This window comes from Agelaius phoeniceus (assembly GCF_051311805.1).
Source record: "Agelaius phoeniceus isolate bAgePho1 chromosome W unlocalized genomic scaffold, bAgePho1.hap1 SUPER_W_unloc_1, whole genome shotgun sequence".
Classification (NCBI taxonomy): Eukaryota; Metazoa; Chordata; class Aves; order Passeriformes; family Icteridae; genus Agelaius; species Agelaius phoeniceus.
In genome coordinates this window covers 1,573,574-1,600,303 of record NW_027509866.1, presented here as the reverse complement: position 1 = coordinate 1,600,303, position 26,730 = coordinate 1,573,574, and the positions used below count along the sequence as shown (strand labels likewise).

Sequence of the window (26,730 nt, the reverse complement as noted above, 5' to 3'; positions counted from 1 at the left end):
AAAGGCAGTTGTGGGGCTGGGCTCTGGGCTGCTCTCCCCATGGCCACCTCCCATCCCTTCCCTCTGCACAAAGCCATGCCAGAGCACACAGCTGCCCAGAAGCTGATGAAGTCCTGAAATAGCAGCAGGGACAACTGTGCAGAGGGCATGGCTGTACAAGTCAAAAGCTGAGACAACCTGGAACTGCCTTTGCAGGACTGCCTGTTCCAGCAAACACCTTTTTCCATCCTAACCAGGCACAGCTGACAGAAACCACCACCAAGACACAGAGACGGTTCAAAGAAACCCATTGCTTACTAAATCTAGGAGCACAGCCTGTCCAGAGTGGACAACTTTAGCTGCTCTGACTGCTTGTTGGTGTTTTCTCAGCCATAAGACAGAGGAAGAACCACGGCAGAGCCCAGAAACCATTGTAAGACCTCTCCTGTTATTGATCCACACTGAGGACATGAAGGCAGCACTACACACCCATTGCAGAGACAGCCTGAAGCACAGTGTCCAGCTGAGCTCTTCTTTGGCTCAGCTGCTTCCCTGGGCTCACAGCATAGGAAAAGCTCTCCAAGCTCTGCCTCCAGCACATAAACTGAAAATCTACCTCACAGGACTTAGTTTGGTCTCCTTACCTTAGAACTTTTTCCTTCTGAACTCTGCTCCTGGTATTCTCTACTGTCATTATCATAGCCAGTGCCTGCTTCCTTGTTCTCTCCTTCCATGCTGTCCATTTTATTATTGTTAGAAGAAGGAGAGCTGATCCGGATGGGCGGCAATGGCTTTGAGGGAAGGAGCCAAGGCCGGAAAGACTTGGAGAAAATGAACTTAGTCACACCTGCAAAGTGGAGGAATTCTCACTGCACCACCAGAGAACACTCCCAGGGACTGGGCTCTGGGAGAGCCCACTGAGCTCTGGGAGAGCCCACTGACCCCATCAAAGAATTGAAATGAATTTAAAGAATTTTTTAAAAGAATAGGATTTATCCAAGCTTTCCAAATGTCACCTCTGAGTCAAGACTACAATGGTCATTTTAGGACAGACATGCCCTGTACCTACCTGCAAGTTCAGAGTTCTTCTCTTTGTTTATGCTGCTGGGTCTTGGCCTGGAGAAAATGGAGGACAAAAGAACATGTGAGGAGGTAGAAAGAGAAGGGAGGGAATGGGTGTACCATGAAAGGAGGCAAAACTTTTAAACATGGTCACTCTGATGAAGGGAGAAATGCAACCCATAAACCAACAGGATGCAAAGCTAATTCACTGTCCTTAAGCTTTCAGTTTCTGGAGTCACAGAGAGCTGGCCAAGCTCTGGATGAAATAATGGCCAAGTCCATCAGAGGACCCATCTGGAGGTGCTTTGAAGCCCTGCCTCCTCTTCCCCACCACCAGCAGCAGTCATTCTTCAACTTGCATCAGAACTCCCCATTTCTGCTGTCTCTCCTTTTGCAGCCAAGTGGCTCCTACAGCCTCTCTGAAGCAGCAAGAGCTGCTGAGCTGAGACACGAGTCCATATCAAGGGCAGCTACTTTTGTACAGCTGCCAAAGCTTGACTTGGCCTGCCCATGCCTTACCCTGGTGATAGCCTCGTGCTACATGGGATCAGAGCACTGCTGTCTCCTGAGAATGATATTACACCTGCTGGCTCTTTCAAGAACAAAAAGGCTGTTTCCAACTCAGCTGCTAGGGGAGGATATTCAGATTGCACACCTTAAAAGCCCCACTGAAGATTCTCAATTAGAATGATACTTCTGTATCTCCTTCCTTATTGTTATCACTCAGATAAGCTTGACAGCTACATTTTCTTACGCATATCCAAGCCAATATCTTTCCATCAGGTACAGTCCTAGAACTTTTCTCTAGCACCTTGCCCTCTTTGATCTTAAACCCAGATCAAAAAAATAAACATCGATTGGATTATGCATTTATACCCCAAAACATATCTGGAATCTCATTTCACAGCGGAGGCCCAGGCACAGTGAAGTTACACCTGATGTTTACAGAAGCAGCACCTGAATTTGCAGACACCTCTCCAGTAGCCAATATTTGCCCACAGATAATCTCCTGGTTGCAGAAGTTGACAGTCAAGGATCACAGCATTCAAAGATCTGCAGGATCCAGACCCATGCAATTCAGTTCCCAAATGACACCACAAACATTGCAGAGGGAATCAATAGCCAAGTCCAGCAGAGGACCCATCAGGAGGTGCTTTGAAGCCCTGCCTCCTCTTCCCCACCACCACCTCTGCTCTTGGGACATTGCTGTTGCCTTTGACATTGTGCTGGATCATCATGGATGGGCAAAATAGTGAATACACAGAGGCTTGCCTAAATACATGGGACACCTGACTGGGCAAAAAACCCACACGAGATGGGAAGAGAGAACTGAACAGCACACTGCAGCAGCAGACACCTTGGCTCACCTCATCTCCTGGGACTCCTGGAATTCCAGCTGGGGAGAGCTTTCCAGAGACCCTGCAGCACTGCCCACAGGGGGACTCACTGCCTTGCCTATGGGGGGGATCAAAGGTGGTGCCAGTGACCCCTTCTTCATATCCCCACCACTGGAATAGAGCAAGGAAGTCTGGAAAGAGTAGAACACAGTGCTCAGATCAAGCATCCAGACTTGCCCCCATTCATGCTTCAAGACATTTAGCCATGCATTTAAGTGGGACCTGGCAGGAAAAGCCAAACTGATGAAGCAGCTTGGCCCAGGATGGGGAAAGGTGACCTAGGAAAGGAAGGTGGTGAGGGACAGATCATGTCACACATTTGCCACCTCTCCCCTCATGCTCACTCCTCTGCAAGTGGCTGCATTCCCAGCTGGCATTCACATGGTTGACATGAAGATGCTCTGAGGTGCCCCTGCCTCCACTGCCCTTTTGGATGGCATGGCAGTGGCTTTAGATCACTGTTCTCTCCCTGCCCCTGAGGTGTCTCACAGCCACTGCTGATCTCCAGCCACGTCCCCACAAAGCCATTCTGCAGGATGCCAAAACCTGCTTTTCTCAAGCCCCTCATTTCTCCTGCTGCTGCCCTTCCCTCCTGCACTTCCCCAGCAGCCTTTGAGCCCAGATGCTGCTGAGCTCTCGGGATGCTGGCTGCTCTCCAGCTCCCACACATCCATCATCTCAGGCTCCCTGGCACTGAGGAAGTTCAGCAGAGCTCCCTGCCCTGCTGCTCTCTGCAAGCTCTCTGCCTGCCCACATTGCTCCAGGGCCCCCATGCCATGGCCAGGAATGGGGCTGGGGGCAGCAGGGGCAGGTGCACACCCTTCCTTCATATCCCATCATTTCTGGCCCAGCTAAAGAGCCAAACCAGGACCTGTTCAAACTTCAGTGAGAGGGTCAGTTCCTGTCAGGGAAAAGGTCTCAGAGCTCTGCCCACAGCACATCACCTGAACATTTACCACACTGCACTTACTTTGGTCTCCTTACCTTACATCCTTTTCCCTCTGAAATCAGCTCCTGTTTTTTTACCCTGGACCCATCCCAGCCGGTGCCATTTTCCCCATTCTCCTGCTCTCCGCTGCATGTTGGGCCTGGCTTGGTAGAAGGAGAGCTCTTCTGGATGGGAGGCAATGGCTTGGAGGGAAGGAGCATGGAGGGACTTGCCAGGGAAAACCTCTTGGCAAGAGGGCAGCCAGTCAGGCCTGCAAAGTGGAGACACAAAATAGAACAGAGGCCACCATGCAAACCTAAAGCATCTGAAGCTCCGTATTTCGTGGGACACATTTCCTGCAAACTTCTAAACAGCTGCACAGGGAAACATGCTCCTGCTGGCAGACACTTGAGGCAGGCCAGGGCAAAACCCTGAGCCACTTGCCCAGAGCTAGCACAGGCACAGCCTGGCCTCTGGGCTGCCCTGGGACAGCAGGGAGCCCAGAGCCCTGTGCTCTCCAGGAATGGCTCAGCTGCACCTGCACCCTCCTGCTCCTCTGCCTGCCCCACAGCTCAGCAGCCCTGCAGCTCCAGGGGCACTGGCAGCAGCACAGCTCCCTGCAGGGGCACATGCAGGGCACAGCTGTTCCCTGGCAATGTGCACAGCCTCTCTGCACTGCCACAAGACCCTTCCTCCCAACAGAGAGTGGCCCAGCTCCCCCCTCACCTCTGTGTGAAGCTGAGCCATACTCACAAGGGAAGAAGTGAGTTAGGTGAACTCCCACCTTTATCATCAGCAAATCTAATGGGTGTGGCACTCGAGGGGAATAATTTCTAATTATTGAGAAAATTTATTTGGTTTTATTTCTCATGGAACTGGCCTGCATTTAATTTTTCTGAAGAGTATTGAGTTAGCAAGTCTGAAGGTAAAGGTGGAAAGCTCCAATGATAAGAGGGGAAAAAAGAAAAAAAGATTCTTTCTTAAGGCTGGCCTGTGAATCCACTGGAAAAACCCACACTAGCTGTGACTGCTAGTTCTGCAAACCACAAAAACCTTCCCACAAGCAGGCAGGCCTTATTGGGGTTTCTAGTGCACCATAATACCATCCTCAGGGTTGGGCCCAACTAGCAAGCAGAGGAAGAACAGGAAATTTATCTGTCATGAGACCTAACGTTGATGGGATTGATGGCAAAGAAAGCAACAGGACTTGCATCTCATGACCATGTCCAATCTGTGGTCAGCTGTGGCCACAGTCCCTGTCCTGGCTGACAGTATGAGTGATTTGGCCACTGTCAAAAAGGAGAAAGCAGAGTAAACTAATGACAGAATGTTGTGATGCCTCAGGGCATCCTTGCAGGATCATCTGTAGCTGTCAGCCACCTACTCTGACACAGAGACAGCACTGACCACCACAGACCAGTTTTCTCTGAAATCTGGTGGGATTTGTTTTCCATTTGGCTTCAGCCTTTCAGCTCCTTTCTATCCTCACCTTTTCCTTCAGGGGTCTTTCCTTTTCCAGTGAAATCCATGTTTGAACCCGTGCCTCTGCCTGGCAGAAGTGCCTGGGTTGGAATTTGGGAACGCTCTCAGAGCAGTCAGCGCCGGGAGCTTGGGCCCAGCCTTTGAACAAGGCCGGGTGGCTCCAATCGCCAGCGCTCAGCACAGAGAGGCAGAGCCGGATGCGTCTGCTGCCACTGGGGCTGTGTCAACACAACCTGCACCAGCCCAGCCTGGGGCTGCCCCTTTGTGACACGCTCACCAGGGTTCTCTCGTTTCCATGGCTGCAAAACCCCACCCCGACTCCATCCCCTTCCATTCCCTTGCCAAGGGCAGCCAGCCCTAAGCCCAGCCTGGCCAGGCCTGAGGCTTTCACACTGTCTAGGATATAGACCCTTTCCAAAGCTACTTTTCAAGGCCTTTATTTCTGTAATTCCCACTCACTTCTGGGTTGCAGCTTGTTGGTGTGGGATTTTGTTTATTTGTCTTCACATCAAACCAAGTGCTGGGACACAAACAATGGCACCAGGAGGTGGAAGTTAAAGAAGCTTTGCACTTCCCAGTAGATGACCCCATAATTCAGCTGGCCAATAGCTGTAGGGAACAAATTGACCATCCAAACGTTCCACTTTTGCTCTGCTTCATTGTTCCATGGCTTTATTCCCTGCTTTCTTTATTGCAGAGACACCCAAGCCCAACATAGACATGATCTGCTTCAAAATATTTCTGATCTTGGCGGTTCCTGACAATTCCAAATTTCTTAGCAGTAATATCACAATAGGCAGGTCATTCTGAAATACACTCCAACAGAAAAGATAAAACTGATCATGCTTGATTTGGCAGAAGTAAGCCTGAGCCATGGGACCCGTGGGTCTGATCCCCTTTTCTGCATCTGCAAAATCATTTCTTCAAGTCTTATCTCTCCTATCTATTCAAAGAAGCTTTGCTCTCTGCATTAGATGCCCCCAGTATTCAGTGGGCTGATACGATCAGTGTATCTGTAGGATGTAAATTTGCCATGAAAAGTTCTCCTTTGTTGCTCAAGGGTTTTTTTCCTGCTTTCTTTCCTGCAGACAGACCCAAAATCAACATTACAACACCTGCCTCAAAGCAATTCTCATTTGGACTGTCCCTGAAAATTCAAACCTACCCTCAGAGCGTTTCCCTGTCCCCAGGGACAGGCTCCAAGGCTGGGCTCTCACCTGCACGGAATGAAGAAGAGCTGCTGCCCTTGCCAGCGGCTGCGGGGTCTCGCCATCAGTGCTTTGAATGCAGCTTTTGCACACACTCTGCCTCTCTGAGCCCAGCAGCATTCCCGGGCATCAGCAGAGCTGCTGCAGGCCAACATCCTCCAGGCACAGCTGCAGCAAGGAGATTGCAACAAGGCCTGGCTGCAGGAGTCTCCAGCCTGCAGCAGCCCTTCCCCTGCGGGGAATCATCTTGTGCTGCCATGGGGGAGCAAAGGGGGTGAGGGGCTCTTTGCAGATGAGGGTCTCCTCCATGTGCTGCTGCTCGCTGGGCTGATACAGCTGCTGGTGCCCTCCCCCACAGCTGTACCAGGAGCCTGCCTGGGAAAATAACACTGCCAGTGCCAGTGCCAGTGCCAGCCACCCATCCCTGCCATGGCCCTGCCCTCAGGGCGTCCTGCCCACCAAACTGCTCCAGTCAGGAGATGTCAGACACCATCAAAATACATTCAAACAATGCATTTTCCACACTCTGGCAAAATCGTGGCCATACAGGCCACATGCTGGAGGCAGACTGCTGTTGGCAGAATGGGGGAAGCCCCAGCAGCTGCTCTCCCCAGGCTGGATGGCCATGGCAGCAGAGGCAAGTCTCTCACCGTGCCCACTGCTGTGGGACCCAGTGCTTTGGACATGTTCCCACTGAACTCAGGCTGCTGCTACAGCAGCACCATGCCTTCACACATTTGATAACAAAGAGTTGGAATGGCACACAGGATTCCCCATGAGCTACAAAAAAAAAAAAAAAAAAAAAAGAGGAGCACATGGAGGAGACCCTCATCTGCAAAGAGCCCCTCACCCCCTTTGCTCCCCCATGGCAGCGCAAGTGAGGAGGCAAGTGAGTTAGAATAGTTTGCTCCTTTTTAATACAAGCATACCTGGATTTAGGCAGGGACACTGGGCTAATCATACTGGGGCCTGGTTTGTAAGCTTTGTTGTTGCAGTGTGATGCCATTTCCTGTTTCAGCTCCCAGGTGTGGCAATACCTTCTCCCTTCCCCTCCCCCTTGCCTCCTTGCTAAGTGCTGTCAGTCAATCTTAACATTCCAGCAAGGCCTTCGATCTTAACATTCCAGCAAGGCCGTCCTCTGGTTGGTGCAGTTCAGAAGATGCCCCTCAGCCCTGGGTCATTGGCTGGTCCAAGTGTCATTGTCCCCTGAGCCTTCCCCCCCTCCGGCCTGGTTGGTGGCTCACCTACCCCTTCCCCTCCCCCTTTCCCCAGGCTTAAAAAGAGACGGGACCATGCGGTTGGGATTCTGTAGAGCTGTTACCAAGATTCAGACATCTGTGACCCTGGAATAAAACTCTGGATTAAAACCTCTGCAGAATCCATCTCCTTTTCCTCTTCACCTAGCCTGGAGCCTTTCCATCAGAGGTAAACTGAGTTTTACCATGCCTGGACTTGTTCCGAGTGCCTGACTGCAACTTGCAGCCAGCCAAAGGCGTCTCTGAGGTGAAACACCACAGCTGCTGCCTTTGGCCCAGCAGCCAGGCTCAGACGAGCCCAGGCACATTCCACCTGGTAATATTGGGATAATATTCCAATACTTTGTCTCTAGCAATTCCCACCAGTCTGCAAGCATGTTTCAGCAGAAAGGGGTAGAGAAGACTTTACAGCACATGCAGGAGCAAGTCTGAGCAGGAACTCAAAGTACAAGACAAATACTCCCAAATCAGCCACCCATGGGGAAAGGAAGAAGAAAAGCAGATGAAACAAGTGCCATTGTGGCTGAATTGCCTGCATTTATCCCATGGTCAGAGCTTTCTGTACAAAAGCACCTCAATTCAAACACACAGCTTAAGATCAAGGAATTCAAGTGTTTCGAGAGCATTTAAAGCCTGATTCCTATTACTTTCAAGGAAAGGTAGATGCTAAATTCCTTAAAAACACAAATGTGGGTCTATTTGGGAGTGCATCCTTCAAAAGCAGGAATGGAAGTTTAGAATTGCAGAACTATTTCCACTGGAAAAGACCTTCAAGATCATAGAGTCCTCCCAATAACCTGAGACCACTAACACTGCCAAGGTCACCACCAAAGCATATCTCAGGAAATGTTGTGGGATGGGACATCCTTCTTGTCTCCTTTGTCTCCCCAGGAGCCCCTAGGAAAGAGAAATGCCTACACAGGCTTTATCTGATTCCTTCCCAGCCAGCCCTTCCCTCACTCCTGGGTCTCATTTGCTCCACAGGCTTCACCAGCTCGCTCAGCTCAGAGGAGCTGTCAGAGGAGAAAATGCTGCCTGGTGTGGGGCTGTCTGATCCCTGTCTCATCTTGATTCCATCTGCCCCGCTCCCTCCCCCATCAAAGAGACCGAAGGATCCCCCCAACCCCATGGTTCTGCACCAGATCCCGGGCACGTTCCCTCCTGTGCTCCTTGGTGGCCCCGGGGAGGCTCCAGAGCCCTCCCTGTGTGCGGTATGGAATATTAATCCCAATATTTCCGGGTGTGGGGTGCCTGGCCTCGTCTGGCCTCGCTGCTGGACCAAAGGCGGCAGCTGTGGTGTTTTACCCCAGAGATACCTTTGGCCGGCTGGATGCTGCAGCTGGGCACTTGGAACAAATCCAGGCATAGTAGGAACTCAGTTTACCTCTGGTGGAAAAGGTTCAGGTGTTGGTGAAGAGAAAGGAGAGGATTCTATCGTAGAGTTTTAATCCAGAGTTTTATTCCAGGATGGTAGACCTCTGAATCTTGTAACAGCTCCCAATAGAATCCAGACCGCATGGTCTCGTGTCCTTTTAAGCCCCAGGGACAGGGGGAGGGGAAGGGACAGGTGAGGGCCAACCAGGTGGGAGGAGGGGAAGGCTCAAAGGATATAGATGCTTGGACAGGCCAATGAGCCCAGACCTGAGGGGCATCTTTTGAACTTCTGCCAACCACACGACGCCCTTGCTGGAATGTTAAGATTGATGGACAGCTCTTAGCAGGAGGGCAAAGGGGAAAGGAAAGGTTGGCACACCTGGGGGGTTGGGATAGGTGAAACAGGAAATGGCATCACCCTGCAACAGTGCGGGACAGCTGCTGCAGTACCGCTGCGCCTGCGTGTGAGCAGCGCCCAAGGAGCAGCTGCGCCAGTTCAGAGTCTGAAACGGAATCCTCAGTGCACACAAATGACAACTGGCATTTCAGGGCTGGCAGGAGAAGCTAAATCCATCTGCTCCCTGCCCTTTCTAGCCATGGCCACGCTGATGCAATTGGAAGAATTGCCCCTGCCCAGGAAGATCTCAGGTGCAAGAGAGGAGCAAAACCAGGTGTTTCTGAGGTGCTAGCTGCCAGTGCCTCAGGTTTTCCTTCCAAGTTCTAAGGGGTTTGGACTATTTTTACCATTTCATATTTTCTGTGAGTCCCTGTGAGCGAGTAAGCACCACAAACCCTCTCCCTCAAAGCCCTGAGGTACTGCCAAAACAGAACTTGTTCATGCTCTTTCCTCCTGATGATTTTATAATCCCATGCAGACTCTGATAGCAAACCCGTGCTGTAGAGAAAAGATTGACCTTGGCATCCTGGGGCACTTTCTGGGTGGGTGTTTGAATCTGCTTTTCCAGGCCTCGGGCTGAGCAGGGTGAGGCCAAGGCCTGGGCCCCTCCAGCCGGCTCCGGGAGCGCCCGGGGCAGCGGCGAGGGGCGGCCCTGAGGGGCGGCACAGGGGGCATTTCCCCCGAGCGGGCGGGCGAGCGGGCGGCGGGGAAAGGCGCCCTGGCCACAAGGGCCGGCACAAGGGCCCCGGCTCTCTGCAGTGCGGGCGGCCCAGCGCCAATCGCTGCTCCCGGAGCCGCTGCCAGGGCCGGGTCTCCTCCCCGCCGCTGACCCTGCTCCTGCAGCGCTGCCTCCGCCTCTGCCGGGCTCCCCGGCACGGACGGCAAGGACGTGGACACGCTGCAGCAGGGGCCCAGCAGGGACACCCAAATGGTGCCAGGGCTGCAGCTCCTCTCCTGCAAGGAAAGGCTGACACAGCTCGGCTTCTTCAGCCTGGGAAAGAGACCCAGCCTTGATCCAGCTGTGGCCTTCCAGTACCTGAGGGCAACCTACAAGAAAGCTGGACAGGGACTTTGTATGAGGGCAGGCAAAGACAGGACAAGGGAGAATGGACTCAAATGGAGAGAGATTAGGTTCAGGTAAGGGATTCAGAAAAAAGACTCTCCTGGAACAGGTTGCCCAGAGATGGTGTGCGTGTCCCATCCCTGACAGTGTTCAAGGCCAGGCTGCATGGAGCTCTAGACAAGTCGGTCTAGTGCAAGGGGTCCCCAGCCCACAGCAGGGGGGTTGCAGCCATGGGATTTTTCAGATCGCTTCCAAGCCAAACCATGCCACAACTCCATGATTCTGGGATTCTTCCCCTCCTCATCCTCGGGCAGAAAAAGAAACTTGGCCCCAAGTTCCACACTGCAGACCATGTCTTTTGGCAGCCTGCAACTGTGTCAACAGAGGATGAAAAGAGATGACATTACTGACACAATTTCCCTTTCCTACTTGAAAATTAAATGCTCTGCTCCTGTCCACTCTGGCAAAATTGTCAGAAGAGGAAATTCTTCCCCATGAAATGCTTCGTCTCACACAAAGAAGAAAGAAGCCACAAGCCAACACTCTTCTTTATTGCTACATTGTTTTATTTGGTTACCTTTCTAATAGGAATTACTTTGGGGTGTGATTTGTTTGTTTCTCTCTCTCCTTCCTTGGGGCGCGCGGTGGCTCCTCCATCGGGTTCGTGGGGGCAACGGAGGAACAGCCGCGAGCTCCGGCGGCTCAGCAGCGGCAGCGGCAGCAGCAGCAGCAGTGGCAGCAGCAGCATTAGCAGCGCTTCTCTCGATCGATTTCCCCCTCGACTTTTCACTCGCTCCTCATCCCCTTCTCCCTCTCACACTCACTCTACTCCCATCTCGTGCTGTCCCGTCCCATCCTGTGCCGTCCGTGTTCCGCCTCTCCCAGCCCGGCTGATGCCGCGTCCCGCAAGGCGCCCCTCGGTGGGGCCACCCCGTGCCCGTCCCCGCCCGGCCCGCTGTTGTTCCGCCTCGGCCGGGGTCTCTCCGTCCTGGCTGTGGCGCCGCTGGAAGAGCCACTTGCTCTGGTGCTGGCGGAGCAGCGCGGTCTTTTGGCTGCGCCTGGCACGGGCTCTGGCCCAGCCCCAGCCAAGGCCCCAGCTCCAAACGAAGCCCCTGCCGCGGTGCCGCCCGCAGCCGCCCTGCTGCCGCCCGGCTCCCGCCCTGTGGCCAACAGCGTGGCCGGCAACTGCCCCGCTCCGAGCTCCGCCGCTCGCCAGCTCGGCCGCCGGCCCCGAGCCGCCGCAGCCTGGGGCGGCTCGGCAAGCAGCAGCGCGCCGGGCGGGCGGGTGCCCCGGGCAGAAGAGCGGGATCGCGGTGCCGCCCGCACGGGCGGAGAGGCCTCCCCTAGAGCAGCTCTACCGGCAGGGCCCGCTGCTGGGCAGTGGTGGCTGCAGCAGCGTTTACTCCGGGACCCAGCTCGCCGACGGCGCCCCAGTAAGAGACAGGGCCAGGTCAGAGGGTGGCAGCCAGCAAGCGAGTGTCCCAGGAGTGCATCTCGGAGTGGGCGCGGCTGGTGAGTGAGCGGGGCCAGCGGGAGGAGCTGGCGGGGCGTTCCGGGCAGGGCTGAGGCAAGGCCCGGCAGGGCAGCAGCTGGAACGCAGTGAGGGGAGCGAGCGTGGAGTGAGTGGGGGCCGCGCAGCGCCCCGGGCCGGGCCATGGCGAGCCGCGGCAGGGCAGGGCAGGGGCTGCCCGAGGCATGGCGCAACATCGGCCCCACTGACGGCATCGCGGTCCCCCTGCAGCGCAAGGGCGCCCTTGTGCCCCTGGAGCTGGTGCTGCTGTGGATGGTGTCACGGCCTGGCTTCCACGGCGCGGTGTGGCTCCTGGACTGGTTCGAGGTGCCCAAGGGCTTCGTGCTTCGTGCCCGAGGACGTCACAGAGCGTCCGCAGCGCTGTCAGGACCTCTGGTACTTCCTGCACGAGCGACGGTTCCTGACGGAGCCCATGGCACGGGGGCTGTTCCACCAGGTGCTGGAGGCCGTGCGGCCCTGCAGCAGCCTCAGTGTCCTGCACAGCCACATCAAGGCCGAGAATGTCCTCGTCGACCTGGCCATGGGCAAGGCGAAGCTCATCGACTTCGGCTGCGGCACGATCCTCCAGGACACATTCTACACCCGGATGTCAGGTGAGCCCGAAGCTGGTGCCCAGACAGGCAGCAGAGGTTCCCCTTTTGGCTGGCAGAGGGGCAAAAGGGAGGGAAGGAAGGAGGGGGAATCCTTCTCAGCCAGCTGCAGCCAAGTTGCTTTTTGGCAGGGCAGGGGCTGGCTGTTGTGCAACGGGAGCTGGCTGGGAGGGAGGGAGCAGCATGCGCCTGATGAGCTGCACCCATGTCCCATAGGAACACTGGAGTACAGCCCAGCAGAGTGGATCCTCTTTGGCTGCTACCATTGTGAGATGCAAAGCTGTGTTTTGTGTCAGGTACAAACAGGTGATGTGTGTACTTGCGAATGCAAAATGTGTGGACCCCAACAATGGGAGAGCTGTGAATTCTAATAATAACTGAGGAAAATAAAGCATGGAAAAAGGCCTTTGAACCTATCTTTTGTTTGCAATTAATTCTGGTTGATTTAGGAGCATTGGAACTAAGGTGTTAAGGATGTTGCTTTTTGCTTGCATTTAATCCATAAAAAAGCTCTGCAATAATAACCTTTTGAAGTAGAATTTTAGAATATTACTTGTATCCTTGAAACTATAGCTTTGGAATATATACATAGGAAATATGCTTATCTCAGGCCTTATTGAAGCAGAGAAAAACATTTTGAGAAAGGAAGATGACCATCACCTCAAGGATTTATGCTTTCGACCAAAGGGAAGCTGGACATCACTGTTATGAGATTTATAGTCTCTGCAATTAAAAGGTGGGCACATCTGGAGAGCTGGACTCCACCAGATGGAATTCGTCTTTCTTCTTTTGGAAACTGGACCATCACCATCTGGGGATACTCCTTTGAAAATACATCCTGAGAAATTCAAATCACAATACTGTATAGAATTGTGATGTAATAATTTGGAATAAAAATTGCTGATGAGTAAAAAAATTGGAAATAGAAACTGCTGAAAAAGCTGATGAGTGTAATGAGTTAATGTCTTAGTTTGTTCATCAAGTTGCTAAAAAGACTATAAGAGGGGGAAAAGCCAGTAATAGAGAAAACCGCAAGGATAGATGTAACCAACTAATATGTTGAAAGATGAATATAACGGGCTAATATATTGCAAAATAACTGTCATAAGGCTTAAACCACAAACTGTCAGAAGCTAATATGTTGAAAGGCTAAATAAGCAAATGTGTAACTATATGTAGCTATGTGCCTATATATGGTCAAAGCTATTGTAAGACCTCGAGGAAGAGGACGGGAGCCTTCGTCCAGACGACCACCAGAAGGCAGAATAAGACCCCCTAGCAACTCTCGGTGCAGACGCAGAGAACGCCGGAAGGACACCCAACAACAACAGATAAAAAGGAGGACTGAACTGCGGAGTGGCGTGGGCCGATGGTGGAGCGGTGACTCCCCGGCTACACCCAGCGCTCCCGGGTGGGTGCAAGCCTTTTGTTGGCTGCACCCAGTGCTCTAATTTGCCTATTATTGCTTGCTCTATCAATTAATAAATTACATTTTATTTGGACTCACTTGTCGGTGGTTGGTTCCTCACCACAACTTGTAACAATGAGTACCCCTATAAATACCTGTAACCCTCAATTATCGGTGTGCAGTTGGAGGGAAAACTTCCCCCATGGCAGCCAGTGCTGTATTGCTCATACTTTACCATATTAAATAATAAATTGATTGCTGCTTGAATATTGGCCTAGTCAAGCTTCTTATTCATAACAAAACTTTGTTCCTTTAGCCTGGCTGCAGAGACCCCCAGGGCCTTTTCTGCACCCAGTCCCAGCCCCCAGCACTTGCTGAAGGCACTCCCTGCAAATGTCCTGGAGCTGCCAGGGCCCTGTCCTTGCTGTCACCTGCTGGGGCTGGCCATGGACAGAGTTCCTGGACTTGCATTTCCAGCTGCTGTGCAGCCAAAGCTGAGGGATCTGCAGCTGCCTGCAATAGGAGCCTCTCTCCAGGGGAAATCTCCCCTCCTGTGCCAGCCCATGGCAATGCTGAATATTCCCCCATTTTTTAGATCTTTTTAAATATTTACCTCAAATAGAAGAAGAAAGGCTCTAGAATAGACACCAAATGTTTAAAAAACATTAATAATTCTCGTTTTTTCTGTTTCTCCAGTCTCCATACTTTCTCTCTACTATCCTTCATTTTCCTAGGAATTTCTCAGCACTTCTGTCTCCTTTTTCTATCCAACACGCCTTTAAACTTTAAACAGCAGCATTTGAAGTCTCCCGGTTGTTATGTTTGCTCAATTATCCCTTCATAAAAAAACCCCAAACAATATTTCAGATAGCAGCAATTTTAATTGAATAGTTTAGAAGATATATACTGACAATTAATTTGATTAAAAATAAGGGATAATTTGGTTCCAATAATAGCGCATAAGCAAAAGATAACTGCGGGGTGCGGAGCGCAGGGCTCTTGGACCCTTGCCACCTCACCTACGAGCTTGCCAAGTGAAGATCCCCCCCTTATATGCCATGTGTCAATGCCATCTCCTCCCATTTCTGATTCATCACACTTCTACCTCCGCCCTCACCACCACCTTTACCGCGCATGCTCCACCACTCGTTTTGGTGGTCGCACAAGTCTTTGGGGGTCGTCACTGATGAAGGCTCTACTCTTCCTCTTTGTCCTTTAATTCACCTTTGGGTTACACATGCGCACCAAGCCAGTACAATGTAAGCCAAAACTAACATATTACTACATTTTACATCAAAGCAATAAATCTCTTATAGTGGGCATTTTCCTGGGAAAATGCCAACCAGATTTTCCCTTCTTTCTGTTAATTTTTAGTAACTGTTATCTCTTGCTTTTCCTCCTGTCCTTGAACATCGGCAGGGAAGGGGGGTGGAGTCCCTCCTCTCCCTTTCTTTCTTGACATTATAACTTTTAACTGTTTTATTATTCCCAAATATTAATTACTGTATCAATATTGATTACTGTTTCAATTTTATCAGCATGAATCATACCTATTTACCACACAGTCCTGGTGTAACATGTGTTTTGGGTTTGGATGTCGCAGGACATGCACTCCTGAAGATTCCAAATTACTTTGTGCTGTTCCTGCTGTCTCCTGGAATGATTTCACCCCAGCCATAGCTGGAACAGTTAATGTAAAAACATTTATTATCCATTTACCACTGTCACTCTGCTCTTGGCACGACTCTTTCTTCATCCTTATGGATGGAGAAAATGTGCTCTCTCCAAGGGATAGGAGGGAATAAAAACTGCTCTGGAACTCCAGCCAGAATGTACCTATGAGGAGGAAAAAATGCCTTCAATATGTTTTTTATCTTTCTAATCTTAGCCAGGCCTGGTGTCTTCTCCCAACCAGTCATTTCAGTCCATGAAGACATAACAGAGGAATATTGACCTCATTTTCTTTACTGTTGAATATGTTGATATTTTTATTTATCCTTACAAGGTAAAAATTAATTAAATTATTCCTGTGGAGAAAATGAGGCACAGGACAAGACTGGGATTCATCTGCATAATTTGGGGTGTCTGTTATTTATTCATCTTGATTTAATTATCATCAATTAAAGACAATCTAATCAACAAACTGAATAGAGTTTAGAGTGTGAATCACCTGACAAAGTGCACGTCTGGTTTAGGGTGAAATAAATCACAGAATGGGTTGGGTTGGAAAAACCCTTCAAGATCATCCAGTTCTCTACAGCCTGAGTGTGATCCAGCTGCCTTGGCACTGAATTTATTGAAACTTTAGTCAACCAATCTGTGCATTTACATATTGCTGGTCAACAGGACAGGGAGCCAAGAGGAGCCCCATTCCCTCCTACAGCCCATTGGACACTTTGGGACACCTAAAATAGCTCCAGGAACCAAAGACCAGGCCAACGAGGTGACTCCACACATCACTTCTGCAGCTAGGGCGGAGGGACCTGGGAGATCCCCCAAATCATGGAATTGCAGAATTGCAAAGGTTGGAAAAGGGCTCCAAGTTCATCCAGTCCAGCTGTCAACACCATTAAACCCTGTCCTCATCCACACCCCCTCTGAACACTTCCAGGGATGGTGACTCCACCACTACTCTGGGAAGCCTGTTCCAATGCTTGATAATGTAAATTTAAATTCCCAGATTTTAGTGCCTGGAATAATTTTCCCAAGGTTAACTCTGGTGCCTAAAGATACTGAAATCACATCATCCAGCACTGGGGGTCACGAGCTGTTCACTGTGCCCTGGGATACTTGATGGGGCTCTGGAAAGAGAGGAAAACAGCTGGAAAAGGAATTGTCCAGCCCTTGGTCACTCATTACAGTAATGGCTTGAGGAAGACCCTAAAAAGGAGAAAATGAGGCTCAGGGGAGACCTTATTGCTCTCTACAGCCACTGAAAGGAGGCTGAGTGAGGTCAGGGTTGGTTTCTTCTCCCAGGAAAGAATAGCACATGGAGAAAGGGCCTCAAGCTGTGACACAGCAGGTCCAGGTTGGATCTTATGAAAAATTTCTACACTGAAATGATGGTTAAGCATTGGAATGGACTGCCCAGGAAAATGGTGGAGATATCATCCCTCAAGTGCTCAAAAATGAGTAGGAATTGCACTTGGTTTGGTGGATGTGGTGGAACTCATTCAAAAATTGGACCCAATGATCTTGAAGGTCTTTTCCAACCTGAAGGATTCCATGAAAGCAGAACTGCTGCAAAGCCTCCAGCTCCCTGGCAGGCTGTGCCTCTGTGTGTGGCTGTCTGGGCTGCGAGCACGAGGCGTTGGATGTCTGTTTATTTGTATTATTTATTAAGCAAATTATTTCTGTGCCCAGCATCTGGAAACATGCCATAAATAAAAAACAGCAGAGTCTTAAATTTTGCTGCTATTAACAGGCAAATGTCCCTCAGCCCTCCCTGCACTGCCACAATAAACCTCTGGAAATAACATGCCCAGCTTGCTGTCAGTGCCAAAAGACATTGCAGAGCAAATCCAGCCTCCTGCCATCTTCTGGAGGAGAATTGGCAGGAGCCACAGACACCAAAAATGCAGCTGTGCACCTCCAGGAGAAACTGCCTAATGAGGAGAGTGGAGCACAGGAAGAGCAGATCCTCTCACATTTGGGGGTTGCCACATGATCTCTAAAGACAATTCTATCTCCAGCTGTCTTCCAAATGGCTTTGAGCATGGCTCCAAGAGGGAATTTTTTAGGTAGGGGCATTTCCCTGAGGAACTAAAATCTGTCATGACATGCAGCACAAAATATAAATCCACACACTGGGTCAGGCTGGGCTCCAAGTTCAGCCTAAAGTCTAGACCCTTCCACTCTTCACCAGCATTGAAGATTCGATTATGGAGAGATGGCTCTGATTGAATTAAGGTGCCAAGGAGATCATCTACCAAAGTCAAACCCAGGGATTTTATTTAACAATAAATGTGGGGTAGAGAAATTGAAGCAGATTGGAAACAGGAGAGTGAGAAGGAAAGAGAGGGAAAAGTGAGGGTGGGGTGGATTGGGGAAGAGATCAAACAGTGGACAGTACAAGACTCTTGTCTCCAGCAGTGTCCCATCAGTCCCTCCTCACCCTTTGCTTCTCTGCACTGGGGTCCCGGTGGTTCTTGTGGAGGTGAGGACCCCAGGCCATCCATCCAGGGTTTACACCTTTCTCCACTCTATTTTAAGGGTACCCAGGGAGGCACTTTCCTAGTTGCCCTGTGAAAGGAGAATGGGTTTGCCTTCATTTACCTGCAATGCTGAGGCCCAAGGAGCATTTCCCAGCTCCCAAACCCCCCTCCCTGGGGGCAGGGTGGGGATGCACCCCCACAATGCAGCCCAGGCCTAAAGTCAGCTTCTGTGGAGTGCACGAGGCAGCGCTGTCACCCTTCCTCAGCCGGCTCTGCCTGACCAGGCTTCCTTGCTGTTGGCTTGGGGCTGAGGGGCTGGGGCCGGCAGCAGGACCTACCTTTGGCAAGTGTTTGCCTTGGCCACCACCCACCCATCCATGGCTGTGTGCCCAGGGTTGGTCTGTCCCTGCTGCCGGCGGCTCTGGGACCGGCCGCTGCCCCCGGGAGCTGGGCGTGCTCAGGGGAGCCGGCGTCTCTGGGCATCGTCCTGGTGCGGGCCCCGGGCTCACTGCTCTGGCTGCCCCCTGAGGCAGCTGAAGGAGAAAAGGCGGCGCAGCGCCCGCCGGGCCGTCCTGGCCATGGAGCGCCGTGGCCGCGGGGCCGGGGGCTGCGGGGCGGCTGCGCTGCCAGCGGGGCGGGCAGGAACGCTGCGTGCCAGGGGCTGGGCAGGCTCCGGGCAAGCTCCTGCCGGCGGCTCCTGCCCGCAGGGCTTTGCCTGGGCAGGGGCGGCCTGGGCACGGCCGGCCTCCATGCCTGCTTCTTCTGCCTCCTCCGCAGGGTCAGCAGGCAGGGCACAACCCACAGACACATTCGGGTCTTTGAGCAAAGCCCTGCGGAGAGGCTCGCCGTGCCCCTGGTCGCTGAGGTCACTGTCTGGAGACGTAGGCACTGGCTCTAACTCTCGGTCTCGCAGTGGGAGTGACAATGGGCTCTCTACCTCTCTGTCCCTCTCTCTTGCCACTTCTTGCTCCCCTTTCTCCAGGAGCTCTTTCAGCAGAGTTTCCAGGCACGGCGAGTCCTCAGAGTCAGAGCCCAAGTCTGCAAACAGCTCAGGAGACACAAGCTCTGAGCAGTTTTGTGTCTCTGCTGTGACATCTCTGGTCACACAGCAAGAGCTGAGTGGCACCAAGGGGTCTGCAGCTGGTTCCAAGGTGACAGCTGATGGATCCCTGAGGCTGTAGCTGGATGTCATGGGGCTTTCTTCATTGCTCATGGAGGAGGAGATATCTCCAAAGAGCTCTGCATGCATTTTCTCTTCCTCCAGCTTCTCCAGCCCCTCTCTCTTTTTGCTCGGAAGTTGTAGCAAATCCTCAGGCCCCATGCACAGCTGCTTGTGAAGTGCAGCATGCTTCGCTGGCCGACGAGTTGCCCTTTGCTCACAGGGGACTCCAGAGAAAAGAGAAGCTGAGAAGCCTGAGCTTTCCTCAGGTGCTGATGTGAGGAGGAGCTTGCTGTGGCCCTCATCCCAGGGATCTCCAGCCAGGGCAGAAGCTTCTGCCTCTACCTCATCATCCTTCAAGAGTAGGGCAAGCCACAAACTCTGCAGGTCGCTGTCCCACTGTCCTGCAGCCTGTGCTTCTGGGAGCTCTTCCTCCTCTCGCTTTTCCTCCAGCCCCTTGACAGGAGTGTCCCACGGCTGTGAGTTTCCAGAGACAGAGCTCTGCTCTGCCAACTGGGCAGGGGAAGGGAGCTCAGAGCACTTTGCTGCCTCTTCTGCGGAGCCTTTGGTTGAGCTGGAAGCACTGGGCAGCTCCTGGGGCTCTGCATCCACCTCTTGGTGGGCACTTGACTGTTTGTGACTGCAGGTGGACACAATGGACCTGTCTTCTGACAGGTGTGGGCTGAGGCCTCCAAAAAGGTCTTTGTAGGTGTGGCCACCATGCCCTTCCTGCACCTCAATGCCCCCCTCTTGCCCAGAGCGTCCCAGGTGCTTCCAGGCCGGCCGGGCCCCAGTGCGGAGCGGCGCGCCACGTGCAGGTGTCACGGGGGGCAGGCGGTGGCCCTGCCTTGCCACTGACCCCTGCCAGAGCCCTTCCGTTCTGCACCCCAGGGAAGGCATTCCCTGGGCTCTGCCTGCAGCCAGAGTGCCCCATGGAGAAGGTGGCACACGCTCTGGCTGGGCCCGGGCCATGGGGCCCACAGCACGGGCTGTGCCTCTGGGAGAGGATCCAGAGGCGGCTGCTGCAGGTGCTGCTGGCAGAGGGGGCAGCTTGGCACTGCCAGTGGACACGCTGGACATTTGACCACTGAGCTGGCCTGGAGGTGCCAGTGTCACCTTAGGGCCGTGGAGAGGTGGCAAGTCCGACACGGACAATCTCTGTGGCCCTGTGACACGGCTGTGGGGCACTGAGCGCCTGCCCTCCTGGCTGCCCCTGCGTGTGCAGGACCAGGTGGGGCTCCGTGACCGGATGGGTTTGGGGAACAGAGTGGGCCTGTCCCCAGGGATGGGCATGATGGTCGTCCAGGTGACCTGAGGTGCCTCCTGTGGCTGCCTGTGGGTCACCTGTGGGAAGCAGGAGGAGGCACAGGATGGAGCTGGCTGTGTGGGCACAGTGTCCCTCATCAAGCCCAGGCCTGGCCCCAAGGCAGGTGCTGGCCACAGCAGCCAGGCCGGGCCAGGTTCCCAGCTGGGCTCGCTGCCTCTGGGCATTGCTGTGCCTGGGCCATCCCAGTGCTGTCCCCTCCGCAGAGCATGGCCTGGTGCCAGGCCTGGCTGTCTCTGCCCCAGGGCTTCCCCCAGGTCCCACTGCAGGCTCTCCCTCCATCCCTGTCCCTCACCTGTCGCCGCCGGTACAGCAGTGGCTGCCCCTCACGGGGCTGGCCATGGGCATTCATCTCCTCCTTCTTCCACATTGTGGTGAACACTGGCCACAACTGCCCGGGTGAGCTGCTGCCTCCAGAGAAGCTGCTGCCTCCTCAGAGAGCTGCTCTCCTGGGAGTGGCTGCTGCAGGGATTGGCAGCCCCAAGGCCCATGACATGCACCCGGGTCACAATGGCCTCTGGGCCCGATGTCACCGCAGGTCACAAAGGCCTGGTGGGCATGGCCGCCCTTTCTCCCAGAGGCCTGGTGGTTTCCATGCTGATGCCCCTGGGCACAAAGGCCTTTTTAATGCCTTTGCCCCACAGCTTTGCCTGCTCTTGTTCCTCTCTCAATGTTCTGCAGCTCTCTCTTGTTCCACCTTGTGTTCCTCCCTTAAACATCCCCAAGGAAGCCCTGAGCCAAAGTGCCAAAGGGCTTTTCCCATCCAGCCCACCCTGGGTCCCAGCCCTCAGGCCTGACCTCTCATAGATCATCAAAAGCTCCATTTGAACTCAATCTGATGGCTACTGTGAAAGGCTATAGAAAGTGTGTTTAAAAAAAAATATTAATAACAAAGGAGGGCCAAGGAAAATGTCCATTCATTATTTCATAGGGTGGGTGGGGAAGGATGGAATTATGGTCAGGCATATGCCAGGGGCATCCTGGTGTTCTGTGTCAGCCATAGTGTGGCCAGCAGGACCAGGGCTCTGATTGTCCCTCTGTGCTGGGCAGTGGTGAGCTCACACCTCATATCCTGTGCCCAGCTTTGAGTCTCTTTACCCTGTGCCTACATTTAATAAACATTACCATCTCCTTGAGTGGTAAGAATCTCTTGTGTCTTTGTCATAACTATATGGCCTATTGCAGATTAGAGGTAAGGTTACAATTAATTGATAGGTTTTCTCATTTATGGGTCAGAAATAGTGAAATTATGTAACATTACATGTGCTGAGTTCATTGTAGGTGGTTTACATGTTTGATGGATATAATTTGGTTTATCTTCTGACAGGGTATACAGGATGATTATAAGCAGTGAACACAATAAAGCCAAAACTAACAAAACTACAGTTGGATGCAACATTAAATTCAAAATTCCAGTTGCTCTGGGTGGCCATCCAAAAATAGTCTCCCACCAACAATGCTCTCTATCTTTCTTCCCTCTTTCCAGGACATGGTGCATCTTCTCTGCCTGACGATGGGTGGTAATGCGGGTTCTTGGACTCAGATCATCATATTGCAACAGTTTCTTGCCAATGCCAGATTCACTCCAGGCAATGAAACTTGACACAGTGTGCAGTTGGATTGTAGCAATTGCTGAGTTGTGAGGGAGCTGCATCCCATCATTTTGCTAAAACTACAGATATCGCTATTAGAGCGATCAGATGTCTCTCAGGTGGTGTTTTCTGTAAACATAGAATCACACCAAGTTCTCATACAGATACATCCATTTCCAGCATATGCAAGTACAGTCACTGGGGTTTCAACAGAATATTGACGTTTTCTTAAGAGTCAAGGCAAATCTCTTAGTTGTTAATAGTATTATTTTCACAAATAAATCCTTGCTGTTCCTGTCCGTCAGGCATCAACATCCACAGCTGGCCATTTGCTCCCATTTGGGGCTCACACTTGTATGTTCTAACAGATAGAGGACAGTTCCATTGGGATTTAATCAGCACTATAATTGGGTATAAGGCATAGAGTATTGTTAAAAGAAAAGCTGTGACTTTACCATCAATGGGATAATAAGTGTCATTAACAAGATGCCACCAAGATTGGAAACACTTTCAAAGAGAGTGTGATAATCCCAAATTACCTTTTGTTTATCAGTGGTCAAGGTGCCCTCATTGCCTTTCCTTTTAATTGCTATTACAGCAGATTGCAACCACATCTGAGGAAAACATGTGGTGCATGGTGTAGAATTTAACTAAAGTTCTATTTATTATGATTTATGCTTATCAGTTGGCATAAATAAAGTGAGGCTCTTTAGCATGTGGGTCAAGCTGTGTCGATGTGTATTTTGGGTTCTCCTTTGAGAACAATGAGCAATCCAGGACATCATGTAAAAAGTCAGCAACAGGGAATTTATTGAACAATAAATGGGCAGTAGACAGATAGAAAGGGATAGGAAACAGGAGAGTGAGAAGGAAAAAGGGGGAAGATGGAGGACGGGGTGGGGAAGGAAAGAGTAGGGGTGCACGGGTGTGGGGAAGATCAGGACTGGGGTGGGAAAGAGACCAAACAGAGTACAAGACTCTTGGCTCCAGCAGTGTCCCATCTGTCCTTGGTGACCCTGTGCTTCTCTGCAATGGGGTCCTGCTGGTTCTTGTGGAGGTGGGGAAAAAAGGTCATTCACCTGGGGTTAACATCTTTCTCTGGTCCATGCTGTGAGTATCCAGGGAATTGTTTTCCTCTTTGCCATGTGAAGAGAGAATGGGTTTCATTTACCTGCAATGCTGAGGCCCAAGGAGCATTTCTAAGCTCCTAAACCCCCCTCCCTGGGGGCAGGATGGGGCTGCATCCCCATAGTGTCACTTAGCAGGTGGGTTGTGCTGTGCTTGTTAGTCCACACAGGTGCTCAGAGGGGTTTTTCTTGGCTGCAGCATGAGGTGGGGGTTTTAAAAAAGGCCTCTGGGGAGCAGGGTGACCTGGAGTGGGCAAACAGGGGTGTATCACGGCAGTTTTTTGGGCAAACAGGGGCCTGGCACGGCTCTGAGGGCGTGGCAGGGCAGTTTGTGGGCAAACAGGGGCATGGCACGGCTCTGCGGGCGTGGCAGGGCAGTTTGTGGGCAAACAGGGGCGTGGCACGGCTTTGAGGGTGTGGCACAGCAGTTTGTGGGCAAACAGGGGCCTGGCACGGCTCTGATGGCGTGGCACAGCAGTTTGTGGGCAAACAGGGGCATGGCACGGCTTTGAGGGCGTGGCATGGTTGTTTGCGCAGCAGTTCACACCGGCAGGGTTGCAGGTTTCCAGGAGTCCCCTGTTCAAAAGGTTTGCTGTGTGTTGCTGTTGGTGTTTTTGTTGTTCCAGGGTTTCTGTTAGTAATGGTCCTCACATGATCAAAACCCCTAGTTAGTGCAAATCTGTGTAACCAAATGGAACCCTCCAAAAAGGATGTGTCTGCACAGACTCATTCCTGTGCGGAGAGTTTGAGCTTCTCTGTGGTTTCAGGGAGGTTGAGGACAGAACTTGCCTGAGGTGTGAATAGGTGGATGATCTTCTCACATTGGTGGCTGACCTTAGAGAGGAAGTTGAAAGAATAAGGAGTATCAGGGAAAGTGAAAGGGAAATAGATCAGTGGATTGCCCTTCCATCCTTGAGGGAGGCCCACCAAGGGTCAGAGGACTCCTCTGCCTTCCACTGTCAGGCAATAGAAGAACGCTTGGTAGATGAAGGGGACTGGAACTGGGTCCCTGCTTGAGGAAAGAGGCCCTTAATAATTATAGTATTAACAAAAAACTCCTTTTATCAATAAGTATTAATAAAAACTCCTCCCAACCCCCATTCCCTAGCCAGGTCCACTTCAGAATAGGTATGAGCCCCTGGATCTGGAGCATCAGCCAAATTATTTAGAAGAAAAGTATCTGCCCATTGAGCATCCCAATTATGATTGATCTGTGAGAGGGACTGCCACCTCTAACATCCAAAAGGAAAGAAGGGTAATCATGGTGGGTGACTCCCTTCTGAGGGGAACAGAGGGCCCCATATGTCGACCAGACCCACCCCACAGAGAGGTCTGCTGCCTCCCTGGGGCCTGGATATGGGATATTACTGAGAGACTGCCTGGGCTGATTCAGCCCTCTGATTATTACCCACTGCTGATATTCCAGGCTGGCAGTCATGAGATTGAAAAGAGGAATGTGAGGACAATTAAAAGGGACTTTAGGGTGCTAGGACAAGTGGTTGATAGGACAGGGACACAGGTAGTCTTTTCCTCAGGCCCTTTGGTGGCTGAGAAAAACGGTGAAAGGAATAGGAGAGCTCACATTATTAACAAGTGGCTCAATGGTTGGTGTCATCAGCAGAATTTTGGATTCATTGATCATGGGGCAACTTTTCCACCACCTGCTCTACTGGAACCAGATGGGATACATCTCTCTGTTAAGGGCAGAAGATTTTTTGCTCATGAACTGGCAGAACTTCTTGAGAGGGCTTTAAATTAGGTTTGAAGGGGGAAGGGGATGCATCTGGCAGTCTGGAAGCAGGCCCAAGGGTGGCAAGCTTGAGTTAGGGTGAAATCAGCAGCCCAGCTGAGGTGCATGTATACCAGTGCACACAGCATGGGTAACAAACAAGAAGAGCTGGAGGCCATGGTGCAGCAGCAAAGCTGTGATGTAATTGGCATCAGGGAAACGTGGTGGGATGACTCACATGGCTGGAGCGCTGCACTGGATGGCTACAAGCTCTTCAGGAGAGACAGGAAAGGGAGAAGAGGTGGAGGGGTGGCCCTTTATATTAGGGAGGCTTTGGACACCATAGGTATTGAAACTAATGATGATGAAGTTGAATGCCTGTGGGTGAGAATTAGGGGGAAGGCCAACACGGCTGACATGCTACTGGGAGTCTGTTATTGTCCACCCAACCAGGAAGAAGAGATGGACAACTTATTCTATAAACAGCTAGAGAAAGTTTCTGGATCATCAGCTCTTGTTCTTGTTGGTGATTTCAACCTGCCAGACATTTGTTGGGAAATCAATACAGCTGAAAAGAGGCAGTCCAAAAAATTTTTAGAGTTTGTTGAGGACAACTTTTTGTTGCAGCTGATGGGTAAGCCCACCACAGAAGGGACTGTGTTAGATCTGTTGTTTGCAACAGATGGGATGTAGAGATGGGCTGGTGGGAGATGTGGTGGTGGGAGACTGCTTGGGGGATAGTGATCATGAAATCATAAGAGTTCTCAATATTCGGTGAAGTCAGGAGGAACATCAATAAGGCTTTTACATTGGACTTCTGGAGGGCAGACTTTGGCCTGTTTAGGAGACTTATTCAGAGAGTTCCTTAAAAACAAAGGAGTTCAGGAAGGGTGGGCATGCCTCAAAACAGTGATCTTGAGGGCACAGGAACAGACTCTCCTTGTGTGCTGAAAGACAAGTCGATGAGGCAAATGCCCAGCCTGGATGGGCAAGGAGGTTTTGGAGGAACTTAAGAATAAAAAGAGGATGTATCATCTTTGGAAGGAGGGTCAGGTCTCTCAGGAAGTATTTAAGGGGGTGGCTAGAGCATGTAGGAAAAAAAAAATAGGGAGGCCAAACTCAGTTAGAACTTAAAATGGCAACTTTTGTAAATGTCTTAAGTTGAAAGACGTAGCTGGGGTTGTATTCAATTCCTATCTGTAAGAGGTGAGGCAGTTATCTTCTGTTAATTGGGCAGTTTTTCTTTATCTTTCCCTCAACCAATCCTCCCTCTGGGGAGACATCTTCTGTTAATGGGCCATTGAGTGTCACTGCATGACTGATAACAATTACATCATCACATTGTGAGATGCTCCACCCAGAGGGAGGAGTCAAGCATTCCTACCTGGATATAATCTGAGATTTTGGGACACCAGTACAGCCTTTTCCCCACTGGATTCCCAGAGGAGCAGCTTTCAGCCCCACTGGATGCCCAGAGGAGCAGCTTTCTTCCCCACTGGATTCCCGGAGGAAGATCAGGCCCATCTACACTACCACTGGACCTTCAGAGGAAAACTACACCCTTCTACAGGATCCCTGCTCCAACAGAGCCATACCTGTCACTTCAGGAGCACTGCAGCTGCCATTCAATGGGACTGCTACCAACACCTGACCAACAGGTATTCTGATTCTGTCAGTAGGGGGTTTTTTGTTTGTACTCCTACATTTGTATTTTTAGTTTTCCTAGTAAAGAACTCTTATTCATATTCCAGTATCTTTGACTAAGAGCCTCTTAATTTCAAAATTATAATAATTCAGAGGCAGCGAGTTTGCATTTTCCATTTCAAGGGAGGCTCCTGCCTTCCTTAGTGGACACCTGTCTTTTCAAACCAAGACATTAACCCTTAGAGGGAAATTGAAAATATATACCCCATACTCATTTTAGAAGTATCCTAAGCCAAAAGGCTGAGAAATGGCTCACTGATTCCCGA

At 51.5% G+C, this 26,730-nt stretch overlaps 2 protein-coding genes across 2 annotated transcripts in view; both read right to left on the bottom strand.

The window, feature by feature from the left end:
* The window catches only part of LOC143692373 (TOG array regulator of axonemal microtubules protein 2-like), a 28,008-nt gene extending 27,295 nt beyond the window's left edge, over positions 1-713 (bottom strand). The window contains exon 1 of the mRNA XM_077172607.1: positions 624-713. Within this exon, the coding sequence (XP_077028722.1) occupies positions 624-713 (90 nt within the window). The remainder of the gene's footprint in view (positions 1-623) is intronic.
* Positions 1-26,730, bottom strand: part of LOC143691880 (uncharacterized) — a 413,566-nt gene that overhangs the window by 127,789 nt on the left and 259,047 nt on the right. The gene's annotated exons all lie outside the window — the stretch shown is intronic.